Source organism: Pararge aegeria, chromosome 26 (genome assembly GCF_905163445.1).
Source record: "Pararge aegeria chromosome 26, ilParAegt1.1, whole genome shotgun sequence".
NCBI classification, from domain to species: Eukaryota; Metazoa; Arthropoda; class Insecta; order Lepidoptera; family Nymphalidae; genus Pararge; species Pararge aegeria.
Window position 1 is genome coordinate 2,012,861 of NC_053205.1, and position 18,018 is coordinate 2,030,878.

General features: G+C 36.0%; 1 protein-coding gene across 1 annotated transcript in view; it reads left to right on the top strand.

Annotated features, from left to right (window-relative positions):
• The window catches only part of LOC120635088, a 105,325-nt gene that overhangs the window by 5,740 nt on the left and 81,567 nt on the right, over positions 1-18,018 (top strand). Inside the window, 9 exon segments of the mRNA XM_039906001.1 lie at positions 124-243; positions 1,622-1,798; positions 3,542-3,637; positions 4,851-4,949; positions 7,926-8,026; positions 8,561-8,647; positions 10,949-11,069; positions 11,786-11,809; positions 17,598-17,612. Of these exon segments, the coding sequence (XP_039761935.1) occupies positions 124-243; positions 1,622-1,798; positions 3,542-3,637; positions 4,851-4,949; positions 7,926-8,026; positions 8,561-8,647; positions 10,949-11,069; positions 11,786-11,809; positions 17,598-17,612 (840 nt within the window).

Sequence of the window (18,018 nt, forward strand, 5' to 3'; positions counted from 1 at the left end):
CAAAAAGTCCGGAATTTAATGAAAAAGAACCGGGGCTTCGTTGCAACTCTCAATAATAGAGGTTTCTCATTTATCCAGGTCCCACTTAACCAGGTTTCACTGTATAATATTTTTGTTCCGCAGAGTGTGGAAGGTGCGGGGGAGTCCCTACAGCGGCTGGTACTCGCCACTCCAAGCCGCCGCGCCACGTTGGGGCCCACCGCGCAGGACCTCCGCGAGCCCATACGAGACCACATCGCTGAGGTTACTCGCGTTCATACAACATTGTTGTGACGGCCGACTGGCGCAGTGGGCAGCGACCCTGCTTTCTGAGCCCAAGGCCGTGGGTTCGATTCCCACAACTGGAAAATGTTTGTGTGATGAGCATAAGTGTTTTTCAGTGTCTGGGTGTTTATATGTATTTTCTAAGTATTTATGTATATATAATTCATTAAAATATTCATCAGTCATCTTTAGTACCCATAACACAAGCTACGCTTACTTTGGGGCTAGGTGGCGATGTGTGTATTGTCGTAGTATATTTATTTATTTATTTATTTATTAGCATGACAACCAATCGACTTCCACAGCTGGACATAGGTATCTTGTAGGGAGTTCCACAATATAGGTAGGGTAGTAATATTAAAGTAGGCCCATAGGTGGCACTTTTGATGCGTACATTACATGTTACATATACGGTATTGAGATGATGGCGATAACCATATTCATAAACTTGAAACTAAAGCTACGAGAGTTCTAAACGCGTCCTGGTCGTTGTTGGGTTTTTTTTTGTTATCACCATCTCACATTGTCATTTAAAATGATTAGAAGAGCAAACTGGTTAGAGCAATAGTTAGAGAAAATTTAATTATTTTTAACCGTGCTAACTTCAATGTTGTGTATACCTAAGTAAGTGATAACTGTACTCGGACTATGAACTATAATCTAAAACTATTTATGATAACATATGATACAGTGTATCGTAATCTAATGAAATAAATAAATAAAACATTTACTATGTGACTCATTACAGCTTAAAGTTGGTTGTCTATTATAAATAAATAATTAAATAAATAAATAAATGAATGAATGAATGATAGAATCAATGTATAAATAATTGAATGAATTAATGTATAAATAAATGTATGAATGAATTATTAAATAAATGAATGAAAATAAATAAAAATGGAATGAATGAATGAATCTCATAGACGGTTTTAGAGCATAGACCCACCTATGCTAAAATGCGGGTTGGTGGGTTTACACGAATATAATAAGTAAGTTATAATAGCTGGGAGCGAAAGCTTAACGCGCAATGCTCCCCAATTCCAACTCCTTTATAATGATTTAGTATCAAGTAATCGTAATATTGACATTTTTAACTAAAGGATAAATATTTTTAAAAATCAAATTATTAAGCACTATTCCGCATAATCTTTAAAGAAATCATATATATATTATTTTTTTAAGTGTTTCTTTTTTGTTTCAACTTTAATTTTATCTTTACTTTTTGTTTAATTTAATTCCAAGATGTGTACACATACTTTGGGTTGTAGCTTAGAACAAAACTTGTTATTACTTATATTTAGAACTACTTTTAGTTATTACCTGTTTTGTGTACACAACTCCATTTCCATTCCAGCTTCGAGCGGAACTGGATTCCAGCACGTCGGCGATATGCTCGCAGGCCAAGGAACACGTCCACGCGGACGAACTGATCCTGACGTACGGGGCCTCGGGCCTCGTGGAGCGCTTCTTGAGGGCCTCCGCCACCAAGCGGTTCCGGCTGCTGATGGCTGAGGGGACTGAGGTTTCCGAGGTGAGTGGGACGCACAAACACGCAGAACTATTTTATTTACTCTACTCCTTGCGTAAAAGCGATCTGTAGCATCGTCTTTATTATTTTTTAATACTATTTACTTGCACAAATAACGAATGTTAAATTAACAGAATCAGAATATATATATCCAACGTTTAACAGAATTACGAAAAAATATTATAAGTAATAAGTATATTTCATAAGGAATCATACCCTTTAAGAATATTAAATAAAAAAAAGCATATTTATTTTTTCATACAAACTAATTCAAAACATTCTATGTGTTCACTTGTGACAACCCTATTGAAGCTAAAACACCGACACGCGCGTAGTACCCACCTAGGCTAAGCGACTCGTATCTAATAACGTGATAGGAGTCACATGAATTCAATTTTGCATGTGATGTTAGGGCAGTATCTGTTTTCCTTCAGTAAAAACTATGGCAGTTGTTTACTCAAAAGTATTAGGTTTTCGTTTTCACAGATAAGTCTCAGAGACAGTACATAATGTACCTCTAAAGCCTGAGAAGTATTATTTCGGTTCTTTACAAGTTTGCGTACTACATTTTCAAATTCAAAATTTCTTTATTCATGTCGGCCTATCACGGGCACTTATGAAGCGTTCATACATATATGTTTACATAATTGTAAGGGGATGGTGATAACTTCGTTCGCCAACTGAAACCTAAAGCTACGAGGGTTCCAAACGCGCCCTGGTCTAAGAAGAGCCCGCAACAAACTTAGCCGGGTTAATAAAATATCATGATAATTGGTGGAAATAAAGCGTTTTCAGAGCTGTAATATTTTAAAGAAAGTGGACTGTATTGATAGGAGATATTGGTTGTACCATCTCGTTTCTACCATAGAACTGCGAGGCACCGAAAGAATCTGCATCGTTACGTTGTTGAAATACCATCAACACGTACGGAAGCGTTTTGCTTGCTTTCTGATCCGCACCGCAAAGGCCTGGAATGCCCTCCCGTCTTCCGTCTTCCCCGACACCTATAATCTGGGTACCTTCAAATCAAGAGTGAATAGGCGTCTTCTAGGCAAGATGTTTAAAGATCAGGAAAACTCGTGGAGGACAAATCTGGCTTAAATGGAATCAACTCACGCTACCGTGTAATACACACAATTAATTCACTACCACAATATTCAAGCAGGCGTTATGCGAAACGATATTAGTTTATATGATTTTTGTAACTTGTACGACCATGTTTTTTTGTTGTCACGTGCGCGTGCGACGGTAGTCAGAGGTCGAACTTTTGTTCATAAATTTGCAAACCCCAAAAGACGGGTAGGTAGGAAATAAAGAAAATAAAGATAGGTTTTTTGATGAGAGGGAAAGAGAAAGTGTCCAATTAGTCATTTTTAATAGAGTTAGAGATTTAAGTTGGGTTTCCTATTATTAAAGTCAAAGTCAAAGTCAAATATTTCTTTATTCAAATAGGCACATATATGGCACTTTTGATGCGTACATTACATGTAAAATATGGCATAGAAGTGAGCTGATGGCGATAACTGAATTCGTCAACTTAAAACTAAAGCTACGAGGGTTCCAAACGCGCCCTGGTCTACAAGGAAGCCAACAACAAACTTAGCCGGTTGTTTTTTTTTTGTTATCACCATCTCACATTGTCACTTAAAACTATTATTGTGATAACGTAGTACGGTATGTGATATAAGTTGTTGTTGTGATATTATATGTTGTTATGTCAAAATGTTTGTATCGTTTGTCCGTCAGTGTCATGCGATGGCGTCACGGCTGGCGACCGCGGGCGTGTCTGTGACAGTCATCAGTAGCGCTGCCGTCGGGGCTCTGATGCCGAGAGTCAACAAGGTAAGATAAATAAAAAAGGTGTGTGTGTGTGTGTGTGCAAGTCACACACTGTAGAAGTGAAACTAAATCGAACTAAATTTTTTTTTTGACGTGCATTAAATTCTCTGATAATAATTCTCACGTTCCTTAGAACTTTTTGCACTTTTTTTAATTCTTTTTTTATTTTTTTTTCCCGACAGTAAAAATGCATTTTGTTTTTGGTTGGCGGACTTAACAATTATTCATTGTAAAGTCAACATCACCAGAGGATGCTCCGGTTTCGGAGCGAAACGTGCGTAGAGGGTACATTGCCGAACATCTGTTCGGTGTGGAGTATAAGGATTGAAGAAATTATAAATTACACCATACAGATTCTCCTGCTTTTCGCGGACTATTGTAAATTAAGCTTTATTTTCATAATATATTATGGATTTCCGCAAAGTAACGCCTGCTTCTATCCAATAGGTTTTTTTTTGTTATCACCATCTCACAGTCTAGTTAATGTTCAGCTATGAAGTTAGAGCACTTCGCACCCGAGCTTTTTTATAGCGTACCAAGCCCGCTTCACCGGGCTAGATTTTGCTTTTTATTATCTAAACAATAAACTTACATCATTAAATTATATTTTATTTATATATTTGTATAATTTTAAATCTTATTTATTGCACCACCTACCTCTTTTCTATGTTTTTTCCTTTTACGCCATTGGTTGCCTGGAAGAAATCGCTATGTAGCGATAAGGCCGCCAATTGTACTCTCTTTATATGTATTTATATCTTTGTAACTACTTTTTTTTTTCTTTGGTGTACAATAAAAGTGTATTCATTCATTCATTAAATTTTTAATTATGTCTCATAATATATTAAATCATTTATTTCTCTCCGTATTCATTCTCTTCTATTCTCTTCTCGAGCGGGTGAAAATCATTATCTACACCCATGTACACCCGACAATAGAATATCATCATAGTAAATGAAAGCTGTATTTGACAGTTTGACAGTTCAAAAATAGGAGTGCTCCGATCGTCACCAAACTTTACCTTGAGATTCCCTGAAAGTTTCATTGAAATCGGTCTAGCCGTTTCGTGAGCCTATACGGAACATACACACACACTTTCTCTTTTATATATATTATATAGATAGAAGATGTAATCCTTAATATTATAATAGGAGTTTTCTTACCTTATCTCAGTGCCGCTGACTTTTTAACCCAATAATGATGTTGATATGTGCAGGTGGTGGTCGGAGCCCTAGGCGCATTGTCGGGCGGGGCTGCGCTGGCGTCCGCGGGTCTCCTCGCTGTCACTACGGCCGCGGCCCACCGGGCGGTTTCCGTGAGAATATATAATAAAATTGGAGTGTCTGTTTAGGGGCGTCCATAAATTACTTGAGGTGTTTTGAAGTGAAACTTCTTTAGAATCGTTGCGATTTCAAACCGGATGCAACGGAAAAAACGACAGGTAAGAGACACAAATACAACAATGTGTAGGATTCAGCCTGCGAGAGAATGAGATAGAATACATGTGTTTAATGCATGTGTTCACGCCTGCGTATTAGTAAGTTTTAGTATAAGTAAATAAATAATTATAAATAAATAATAAATATACTACGACAATACACACATCGCCACCTAGCCCCAAAGTAAGCGTAGCTTGTGTTATGGGTACTAAGATGACTGATGAATATTTTAATGAATTATATATACATAAATACTTAGAAAATACATATAAACACCCAGACACTGAAAAACACTTATGCTCATCACACAAACATTTTCCAGTTGTGGGAATCGAACCCACGGCCTTGGACTCAGAAAGCAGGGTCGCTGCCCACTGCGCCAGTCGGCCGTCATAAGTGTGTTGATTGTTGTTAATTTTTTATTTGTGTCAATGTTTTCATCTCCTTGATAAATTAATTTTAAAATTATGCCAAAAACTAAAGTTAAAAAAAAAACAAAACCGCGCACGCACTGCACTACGGAGTTATATTTTATTGCTTTGTGTTATAATAATTATTGAAGGGAAATTAGAACCGTTGTGATTTTAAACTCAATGTAAAGCAATGCTTCACGATCTAGAATGAGACAGATTTATAGACGACACATGTATGGGAGGGAATGCGATAGAATACATTACACATTTTGTTTCGTATTTAAGTTACCAAGGAAACCGAATAATATCTAGATAAAGAAACAAACACATAAATATATAGAACAGAGTGAGATAGAAAACATTATACATTTTTTTAAATTTTGAAACTAAATAATAAACATTACATTTGAGTTCTGATACTCTACATCCACCTCAATCTCCCGTAGGCTACTTTTAAGAAGTTACACTTCCGCCGTGTGTGAGTAGATGTCGTGAGATTATATGCAACACCCTCCCCCATCCCCCAATCCCACGTGAGATTTCTCAAAATGTGGGTTTCTCACGTGAACGCGTTGGATTGTTATTGTAAAAAGAAAAAAAACAAATGGTATAAAAGAAATATGGTGGTTTGACAGTCACTAGATGTATAACGTCGAAGTATGGATGAAATTATTTTCTTTCATTGATTGCATTTTCATAATATATCATGGATTTCCGCAAAGTAACGCCTGATTCTATCCAATAAATGTGTTTTAATATATTGTTTAAACTTGCGTAAAGGTAGATCTAATATTACCTTCGGTATCATCAAATCAAATCAAATCGAAAATACTTTATTGCACACAAGAAAAAAAAAATAAAAGAGACAAAAATAACAAAGGTACAATTAAATTTGTGTAACAAAGGCGGCCTTATCGCTTATAGTGATTTCTTCCAGGCAACCATTATGTGGAATTGGCTCACATACGAATCCTTATAGCGGTGCGCAAAACTCTAAGAATATACATACATATTAATAATTACAAAAATTACAAAAACAGTACATATATAAAATGAAATAAAATACTATATGGTAAAATAACTAATATTAAAACTATATATAATAATGTTATCGGGACAGAAAGTAAATGTGAATATAATAATCAAACTTAGTGTTAAATAATAATTCTTGAGACGAGTCATTTGTGGGATTGAGTATACGCTTTTATAATATGATTCCTAAGGTGATTTTGGACCTGCCAATGCACAAGTTTAAAGAATTTGTTAAAACACATTTATTAGAGCGAGGTTACTATACAATTGATGAATTTTTTAATGACAAGGTTGCTTGGAAGCATCCGGCTCCGCTTTCAGCTCTCACAAGATAGAAAAATGAATGTTAAAATACAAAATGTAAATTGTTGATGTTGGAAAAGAGCAACTGCTGAGTTTCTTGCCGGCTTCTTCTCGGTAGAAACTGCCTTCCGAACCGGTGGTAGAATCACTACAAACAGACAGACTTGACGTTTCAAAAGTGCTTATATTAGGCCTACTTGAAATAAATGAATTTTGAATTTTGAATTTTTTTGAATTTTGAGTCTTAAAAACACTGTGTGATTTAGCGTAACGAATGTCACGTTACAAAAGCATACTTATACCTATCCCCACAAAGAATTTTTTTTTTTTTTATATCGCGTATTAATTTATGTTTATTACTTGAACAATAAAACATCTAAGTATAGATCCAGTTACTAATCACATCTTTGTTCATAGTCGGCGTTTCATTAGTTTTACTTACTTTGTTTTGTCTATGTTTTTTGCTCTCTTGTCTACGGCTATAAAAAAAAGTAATGTAGCTAAAATAATGTTTGTTGTTACAATTAAAAATAAACGGTTGTGAATTTTTAATTTGGCTCTATAAGTTATTTCAATATATCCACAACCTAACAATATTTTTTGATATTTTTTTTTTATTTAGTTTAGTTTTTAATCATTCTATTTACGTTATAGTGTAGTGTGTAGTGATGGGTCATAAATACCAAATAAATTAATAAAGGATTTATGTACTATTCTCACACGATCTGCAGATATGACTAATTTATGTCCGTATATGGCACATACGACTAATTGTTAAATAATAAATAATAAATAAATATACTAAGACAATACACACACCGCCATCTAGCCCCAAAGTAAGCGTAGCTTGTGTTTTGGGTACTAAGACGACTGATGAATATTTTTTTTATGAATAATATACATAAATACATAGAATATACATATAAACACCCAGACACTGACAAACATTCATGCTCATCACACAAACATTTTCCAATTGTGGGAATCGAACCCACGGCCTCTGACCCACTCAGAAAGCAGGTTTGCTGCAAACTGCGCCAATTGGCCGTCAAATTGGTTTATGTCCGTATATGGCACTTATGTCTTATTTTTGATTGGCGACAGGTGATCGTGCTGTCTCCGCTATACAAGCTTTCTCCCTTGCACGCTTGCGACCGCCAGCACTTCAGCGCACTTGCGCCTGCGCATAAGGCGCTGCCGTACATGTGAGTATAGTACTCCCCCCAGTGCCGGATTAACCACGTAGCAAGAGTAGCAATTAGTAGTAGTAATTACTGACTGACTGACTGACTGACTGACTCACTCACTCACTCAATGACTGACTGACTTACTAACTGACAGACTGACTGACAAATTTCATCCAAGGAGGCAGCGTACTGCTACATAATCTACACCTATAGTCATATATGAGACCTATATATATATATATCTATATATATTTTAATAAAAGTATCCAAAAAGAAAAAGTAATTCAGTATCCAAAATAAAAGTATTAAAAAGTGTTACTTTTTATACCTCCAAGAAAATGTGTACAAAGTTTCATTAGAATCGGTTAAGTAGTTTTTGCGTGAATGCGTAACAAACAAACTTACATTGACATTTATAATATAGCATAGGATAGGATAGGATTATATATTAAGGGCTTGACTAGTAGTATAATGTACTCCATATTTAGAGAATGATTTAGTGTCGGGGGTTGTTTTTTGTTATAAATAATGTTTTTTTCATTGTGTTCTCAGGAGTTTCGAGAGCGCGGTCGCACGAGTGATCTGCCCCCAGTACGACTTGGTTCCTCACGACCACATCACCCTCTTCATCACCAATCTGTTAGTTATCGCTGCAGACAACGAGTCCCAACAACACACACACACACACACACACACACACACACACACACACACACACAACCAACACAGCGTCTTCACCGGCGAAGACGAGGGCCCCCATTTCTGACGTCATCCGGACGTGGATCCTTACCACGGTCACGGGGGCGTTCGGACTAAACAATGATTAGTCCAAAAGTCCACCAACACTCAGATTAACGTCCAACTGAGCGGAGGTCCGAGTCCTCGCCGGAGGACCCTCTGGTCTACGTTTCACTGTAGAAATGCTAAAGGCACGATAATAATTGAGTTTATTATTTCTGAATTTTCTCTGGTCTTTCTGGTGGGATGCTTCGGCCGTATAGTGTTCCGGTACGATGTCGCGTAACAACCGATTAGAAATATATTTTATTAGAAATATAACTGCCATACTAAATAATGGAATGAAAAAAATGTAGTGTCTTGCCATCTTCTTCTTGTAGAATCTGCCTTCCGAACCGGTGGTAGAGTCACTACAAACGGACTGACTTAAAATAAATAAATAAATAAATAAATATAAGACAATACACACATCGCCATCTAGCCCCAAAGTAAGCGTAGCTTGTGTTATGGGTACCAAGATGACTGATGAATATTTTTATGAATTATATATACATAAATTTCCATACATTTACCAGCTGTGGGCTTTATATATACATACATTTTCCAGCTGTGGGAATCGAACCCACGGCCTTGGACTGCAGGATCGCTGCCCACTGCGCCAGTCGGAAGTCAAAACTTGACTTGTCGTCTCAGAATTGATTATATTATCCAGTCCTGCTGGAAGTAAATGAACTTCGAATAATTCAAAATCATATCGACCCATTACCGACCCACTATATGGCACGGGTCCTCCCACAATGAGAAGGGGTTAAGACCGTAGTCCACCACGCTGGCCCAGTGCGGATTGGTGGGCTCCACACACCTTTGAGGACATTATAGAGAACTCTATGGCATGCAGGTTTCCTCACGATATTTTCTTTCACTGTTGAAACGTTAAAATGATGTTGGAAAAGAGCAATCTGCTGAGTTTCTTGCCGGCTCTTCTCAGTTGAATCTGCCTTCCGAACCGGTGGTAGAGTCACTACAAACAGACAGACTTGACGTTTCAAAAGTGCTTATTAATTAGGCCTACTTGAAATAAATGAATTTTTCAATTTTGAACCAAGTGATATTTTAATTGCTAAAAACGCACATAACTCAGAAAAGTTAGAGATTTTTTTTTATTTTTTATTAACGATAGGCCAGCGTTTGACGACAATCATGCCCAAAGCAACGATCAGGTCTATGATGGAGCACGCTTGCCTAGAAAAAGCCTATTCACTCTAGCCTTGAAGGTACTCAAATTATACGTGGCAGGAAACACAGTTGCCGGCAGGGCGTTCCACATCTTAGCGGCACGTATCAGAAACGTGGATAAAAAACAAAAAATTGGTTGCCTGTAAAGTCGGTATACGGGCGAAAGTTTTACGTGACAACGACTTTGAGTGGTAAAATAATTTTAATGTGAATATTCATTCGTATAGTAGGAAGACGGATGAAATAATAGTAACAATTTAAAACATTTATTTATACAAAGAATTATATTTAAAACATTAATTTATACAAAGAATCTCGCACTGAATTTCATATTAACAAAATTTTATTTTTACCTTTTCACATACATACGTATTTATATACAAATATACATACAATAACTTGCAATACATTTGCGTACAATGAAACAGCGTTTACTACAAAGGGACGCGTGCCTTTCACTTTTTATGTCTGTCTCTCTCGCTCTTAGGCGGGCTAACCATGCCCGAGTGGAAGGGACGCGTGCCTCTCACTCGCTCTCATTGTGAGCGCATAACGTGAGCGGAGCGTAACGCAGTTTCTTGAAGTGTCAACCGGCAAACCAATTTATAAGACGTTGTCACGTCAAAAACGTTCCGTGCGTGTTGATGGAATATCAACCACATAAGGATGCCACCGCACACGGTGTCCCGCTGTAGAACGGGGAAGGAGGAACAAGATTGTGAAGTTCCTGAGCACACTCACCGAATGCGTGCTGGGATTCGAACTCGGCCCCCCGAATGTGAATACGAAGTTGTATCTTGGCTATTTAGTTTTGAATAATCGGAAAAATAGTCAAGAGTGAATAGGCATCTTCTAGGCAAGCGCGCTTCATCTCAGGCTGCATCATCATTTACCATCAGGTGTGATTGCAGTCAAGCACTTGTCTATATATTTAAAAAATATATATATATATTTTCCTTGTTTCAGTGGAGGTAGCTCACCGTCCTACATTTATCGCTTGCTGTCGGAACTGTACGACCCCATGGACTATCAGCTTTAAGTAGTGTCTAAGGCCGGCCACACATTGGCGACTGTCGCTGAGCAACCAGTTGCTCAACAAGACACTATTCTTCTTCTTCTTTCTTCTTCTTCTGCTTGCGGCTCAGGTTCGTCTGGTCCCTGGTGTCACGTCGACCGGCTACGATCTATTGTGACGCCGCTGTCTAGATCTCCCAGCAAGCGTTGGTCGCCTTCAGGAAAAGCAGCACTTTCCTTGCTGGAAGAAATTTAGCATCCTCTGGTTGCATTATGTGCTTCCCCAAAAGAGTGCTGCTTTTATGCATCAGCGCGGGGCAGGAAAAGATCAAATGCAGCGGCGTCTCCGCAGCCTCCTTACAGAGTCTACATAGATCTGTGTCCCGCAGCTTTAGGTTGAACATGTGTCTATTAAAGACACATGTTATATTGCCATTTATATAATCTGGGGGTCTCAGCGCCTATTAATAGGTTGTTAACTTTGTATAACAGCATTAATAAAGTGCTTGACATAGACATAATAGGGGATAGTCTTCCTATATTTAAAAAAAAACTAAAGGACCACTTCCTATCGCAATACGGTGGTACTGTTTAAACTTAGTTATTATTATTTTTTTTATTTTTTTCCTTTACTCCTTTTTGTGTTAGTTTAGCTAGCTTATGTCTCTCTTAATCGTTTTTTCTCCTTCTAACTGACAATATAGTTTTTATTTGCAAGTTGTGGCAGTCTTTAAGTGGGTCTACAATATTACATTTATATGTTATTTCATTTTTTGTTTAGTTTTTAAGAGTTGTTGTTGTAACCTGTTGATTGTCCCTTAAATAAATAAATAAATAAATAAATAAATAAATAAATAAATAAATAAATAAATAAATAGACACTATTACTCTTTTATAAAATTAATATGTATATCATCAATGGCCTAAAAAAAAGTCATGACGCAAAAATATCGTTATGCAAGTACATAGGTGGCACTCTCGATGCGTACATTACATGAGAATTACACGCTAGTGAGATGATGGCGATAACCATATTCGTAAACATAAAACTAAAGCTACGTGTGTACCAAACGCGTCCTGGTCTTAGAAGCCGACAACAGATTTAGCTGGTTTTTTTTTGTTATCACCATCTCACATTGCCATTTAAAATTATTGGAAGCGCAACGGCCGGGCCGACGGGTTGGCGATCGCAGTAAATATACAAATATACAAACAGATCTTAAATAGAACAATTTGGGAGAATCAACAACAAATTTGTAAATTCTTCCGAGTAACTCGGATTTTTTGCTGACGGAAGTAACGCTTACGTCAGACGTCCGTGCAGTTTCCATTATTTAAAAATAATAATTTGGATTGGTCGTAAGTATATGTCATATACTCCACGCTTCTTGACTTATACGCCAGCTAGTGGCAAATGTTATAATCAATTAGGATTATTTATTTACAATATTTTCAAACTTAGACAGTAAAAAAATTAAAACAGTTTTTAAAAAAAATATTTTAAATTTCAAAGTTTTTTTGAAATCTCTAAATATACTTGTTTATTTAATACTTTTGTAATGTGTAAATTATTAATAAATTTTCTGACGATTGCGACATTCTATAATCAATGACCAGGTTATATTGACATGTGCTGATCTAACCTTCAATTTTCTACTCCCAATTATTCTATGTAACGAATGTGAAAGTGATAATAATGAATAGAATATAAAATGAAATAGTGAATATTAAATGAAATGGCGGAGAATAAAAGTTTTACTTCAATCTCGCGTTAAGGTTACACGCACGCAGTTTTTTTTTGTCCGTTCTCTGTACTCATTTCGTTAGTGACAACATGGTTACATGTGTACATAGAATAGAATAGAAAACGTTATTGCAACACACAACACAATAGGAAAAACTCAAGGAAAACAGTAATAGTACTTAGTGCTAGGGTGCAAAGGCGGCCTTATCACTAAAAGATACGTGTGTTAAAAAAAAAGTGTGTGTACTTATTTACACGCGTAAGAAGTTATAACTCTTTGGCGTAACAAGATAAAAATATTGTCAGAAATTTTATCTTTCGTCTTATTCTACGTTTATAGAAAAAACGACACAAAAATAGAAAAAAGGTATTGTTTGAATTATTGAAAGTCAACTGTCAAACCTTTCGTCGAAAAACTAAATTGTTGATTTTTCCTTAACGCGCCAAAAGAAGTATAACTTCAATAACTATTTCACATGATAAGATAGACCTTGTAAAGGAAATCCGCCAAGGGCAATTTTTAGTTGAATAAAGAAAATATATTTTCGATAAGGCCGACTTTTGTATTCTGCTTGCGTCTTTGTATTTATATTGTTCTTCTATTTTCCTTACTTCATAGTGGTGTACAAATAAAGAGTTAAATGAAATAAAAATAAATAGTAATAATATTTTGTAATTGAAATGAACTCATCATAATTGTAGAACGATTCTTATCACAAATCCGAGCGTCTCAAGCAAAAGCAGTTAATGTGCGGCCGACCTAACAATATACGATCATAATTTTCATGTTATATAAATAAATATATTTGATAATGTTTCTAGATTTAGTTTGTTTTAGTTCTATTCGAAAGTACCTTTTTACCCAAAAATCATATCCTTCTCAGCCTATTGAAGTCCCAGTGTTAAGTAAAGTTTACAATTAAATGGTGGTCGAGCAGTGGCGTGCACTTCATGCATTCGTAAAAGCACTGCCTACCCCAATTTCTTCATATAACTCCTTGCTTTATGCCTACCCTGGTCAAAAATTCCAAATTTCTTTATTCATGTACGCCTATCACAGGCACTTATGAAGCGTTCATACATATATGTTTACATAATTTTAAGGGGATACTAACTTAAACCTAAAGCTACGAGGGTTCCAAACGCGCCCTGGTCTAAGAAGAAGCCCACAACAAACTTAGCTGAGTAATTTTTGATGTGAAACATCTATAGGCGGAGGGTAAACCTGATTTTGGCGTGGCGACACAGGCCGAGGCGACGCTTCGCCACGCTGTATGATAGAATATACGTACTTTACGTTGATGAAAATACTTGAGTTGTCACCTATTTAATAAATATTTTGAATTAAAACATTTTGTATATGAAGAAAATAAATATATAATAAAGTCATCATTTTCTGGAGAAAATTCGTAATAGTGTATTTTTTTATAATGTCATATTTAGTTCCTGTCATAATCTGTACTTTTATGCCTATTACTTGTACAAAATAATTTCGATGTTTTACATCTGCCAGGCGTCCTGTGACGGCTACAGTTTTTTTTTTTGTTAGCACCATCTCACAGTAAATTAATAATAAACTTTTTTATCATAAACTATATGCAGGCCACTGTGGTCGAGTAAGTAATAAAAAACGTGGGCAACACCTAGTCTATTACAAACAAACAAATATGTCTTTCGTCTTTATAATATCAGTATAGATATATAGATACATTGCAGAATAGCGAGTGAAAGTGTCCACCTACTGGTTGTGTCATCGCGAAAATAACTTGGCCGCCATTCTCGGATACTTGCGTCGCGGTTGCGCATCGAAACTAGACTTTCCTTACGATGCCTAGGGAGTATTTGTTGACCGACTTGAAAAGCATATCGAGGGGTGAATAGAAATGGAAATCGTTTTAAGTGTATATAACTTACTCATAGTGTCTAGGTGTTTATCTGTATATTATAAGTATTTATGTATATTACATATTTATAAAAATATTGGACCTGCCAATGCACAAGTTTAAAGAATTTGTTAAAACACATTTATTACAGCGAGGTTACTATACAATTGATGAATTTTTTAATGACAAGGTTGCTTGGAAGCATCCGGCTCCGCTTTCAGCTCTCACAAGATAGAAAAATTAATGTTAAAATGCAAAATGTAAATTGTTGATGTTGGAAAAGAGCAACTGCTGAGTTTCTTGCCGGCTTCTTCTCGGTAGAATCTGCCTTCCGAACCGGTGGTCGAATCACTACAAACTGACAGACTTGACGTTTCAAAAGTGCTTATATTACCTACTTGAAACAAATGAATTTTGATTTTTTTTTTTATTCGTCAGTCGCCTTAGTACCCAGAACACAAGCTACGCTTACTTTGGGGCTGGATGGCGATGTGTGTATTGTAATTCAATTATTTATTTCAATATTAAGACACAGGTAATTTTCTGAATCAGTTAAAATAGGAAAAGAGGAAAATAGATTTTTTGGTGACGCTTATAATGTTTCTCCGGTTCTTAGAGTATCTGGTAGGTTTGTGATGTTTAATTTAAAATCTCATTATTACAATTGCGGTCGTAAATATGTCACATAAAGAAATAAATTTTTACCTCTCGATAATAACTCGCTACAACTAAGACTACAAAAATATTGATTATAAATCTTGTTCATATCTTATCAGGGCATAGGGCCCTGATTCTCTTTTACACAATATTTTGGAATCTTAATTGCTCAATAACGTGACTCGTGACCTGAATTTAGTCTATGTAACCATCTGGGCTAAGAATGGAGTGATTTAAATGAATTACATGGCATAGACATGTTTGGCATTGCAACACAAATTACTCATGCACTTTTTCCTTTGATGTATGCCTTGTCATGGTTGAAATATAGTTAAAAAAACAAGTACTTCTAACAAAATAGTGAACCTGATGGCGAAATTTATTCTTTTGTTCAAGTCTACGCTTCATAACTCTGGAAGAGTGGTCTAATTATAAGTCTCAGTGTGAAGCAATTTCCCTTAGTTTGTATATACATCCTAAAGAGAAAGTTAGACATTTTATAAGAAATATTATAAGTATAGATTAGCGATTACAAAAGTGTTTATTCATCATTTCTAAAAAATGCACATTAAATGAAAGTTAGTATAATAAATAATGCTACTTATTTCGTGTAGCAATAAAGCTATTGATTGAAATGATTATCACATAAATATAGATAAACAACAAAAAATAGACTAATTAAAAAGCTACGGGGTCATTAAAACACAGTTTATACGCCGGAGATGCCCCACGAAAAAGACAGTGGGCACCTATTGAAAGTCTATAAGGATTACTTGTTTTATTTCCAAACTAAATTCCAGTACAATAAGAAAAAAAAAAAATATGTATTGGATAGAAGCAGGCGTTACTTTGCGGAAATCCATGATATATTATCAAAATTAAGCTTAATTTGCTATACTCCGCGAAAAGCAGGAGAATCTGTGTGGTGTAATTTATAATTTTTTGTTGTTACTTAACAATTATTCATTGTAAAGTCAACATCTCCTGATGATGCTCCGGTTTCGGAGCGAAACGTGCGTAGAGGGTATATTGCCGAAGATCTGTTTGGTGTGGGGTATAAGGATTGAAGAAATTATAAATTACACCACACAGATTCTCCTGCTTTTCGCGGAGTATAGCAAATTAAGCTTAATTTTGATAATTTTGATAAAAATGATATGGGTATACATACACTAAAATGATACAACTTATAGTTTACACAACAATTATAGATACGGTGTGATACCAAAATGGTGTTCATCACGTTTGCTGTGTCTGTTAAGACCCAGCCCTGATCTTTCGTGAAGCCTGACGTGACGGTTGGACGGTAGACAGAGCATCGCTTAAAACTATGGATATGCTATAAATAATCTAATTTAAAAGTATTATATAATTACAAAAAAATAAAGATATGTAGTAATGTAAACACATCCAAGTAATGTAATATCATTTGCGGGTAATAAATAATAAGGGCAGCTCGTCTAGAGCACGATACGATGCCATTCGGCGAATTCAACCTTTATACATTTCATAGAAAAAAGGAACCCCGAATTTAGTAAATGTTACGAGCTGAATATAAAATAAAATTACGGTGTCAACTGTCGAACGACTTTGTCAATTCAATTCAATTCTTGTTTATGGCTTTTGTCTCTGCAAACTGGGCACAAGGTATTTGCCAATGTCTTGTAGATGGAGAAGGCACGAAGGAGATTGATCGGTGAAACTAATGAAAAGTCAATTTTGAATTGATCTAGGACGACTTTGTCATATGAAATTAAAATAATAAATCATAATGTTTAAAACTCCGATCAGTTAGGGGTATTTCAGCAATTGTCTATGACATAAAAAAATGTTTCCCCAACCTACATAAATGTTAAATGTAAGATTTTGGGTGACTGTTGTCCTACGACTATGAATTCCAGTATTAGGGATCTCAGTCATCGCGCGAAGTAGGTGGATGTCTGATTTGTTGGATCCGATGATAGCCCACCAACCCATATTAGAGAACTGCGTGGTGTGTCTAAGCTTAAAAGTCCCCTTTCCTGTATGAAGGCACAAGGGCTTTTTGCCAACGTGCATTGGGATATTAATAGGCAGATTATGATGATGATGATGATGGTTCAAGAATAAATAAGAAAGGTTTTCGACTAACCTTACTTTTAAAATAACAGACACTTTTTTGCATCTATAATATTATTGTATGTATTTATTGACGTGAAACCGTCTTATAATTCGATGGAGCCGGCTTCACGCACGTAAAAACATGACGTATGCGGCGTTACCTCGCTCTGAGGCGTTCCATCCAAGGCTTGAAGTGCAAGCGAAAGCGCGGAACGAGCGACAAAGAGGCACAGTCGGCCTCCGCGTTCTACATCTGTCTCTCTCCAACTTGAGTGAGCGATGTGCCGCGTGGACAGCTTCTATACAATAATACATTTACATGTTTTCGGCAAGGATGAAGTGCAGTGAAAGTGAATGTGGTGTCAATTGTTTATAGCAACGATAATATCTATCAAACAAATAAAATTAAAATTTTCTTTTGAAAAATGCAACCATTCCATCAGTATTTTCTTACGACGTTGTCACGTTCAACTATCGTCAGTAAGCCGACTTTACAGACAACCAATTTTTTTTTTGATGGAGAGTTAATTGAACGAACGCAGAGTAACATAATATGCAACTTTTTAGCCCAAGAAGAAAAATAGTTACCACGGGATTTGTAAAATCATGAAGAATATTATATCATATTATTTTCGACG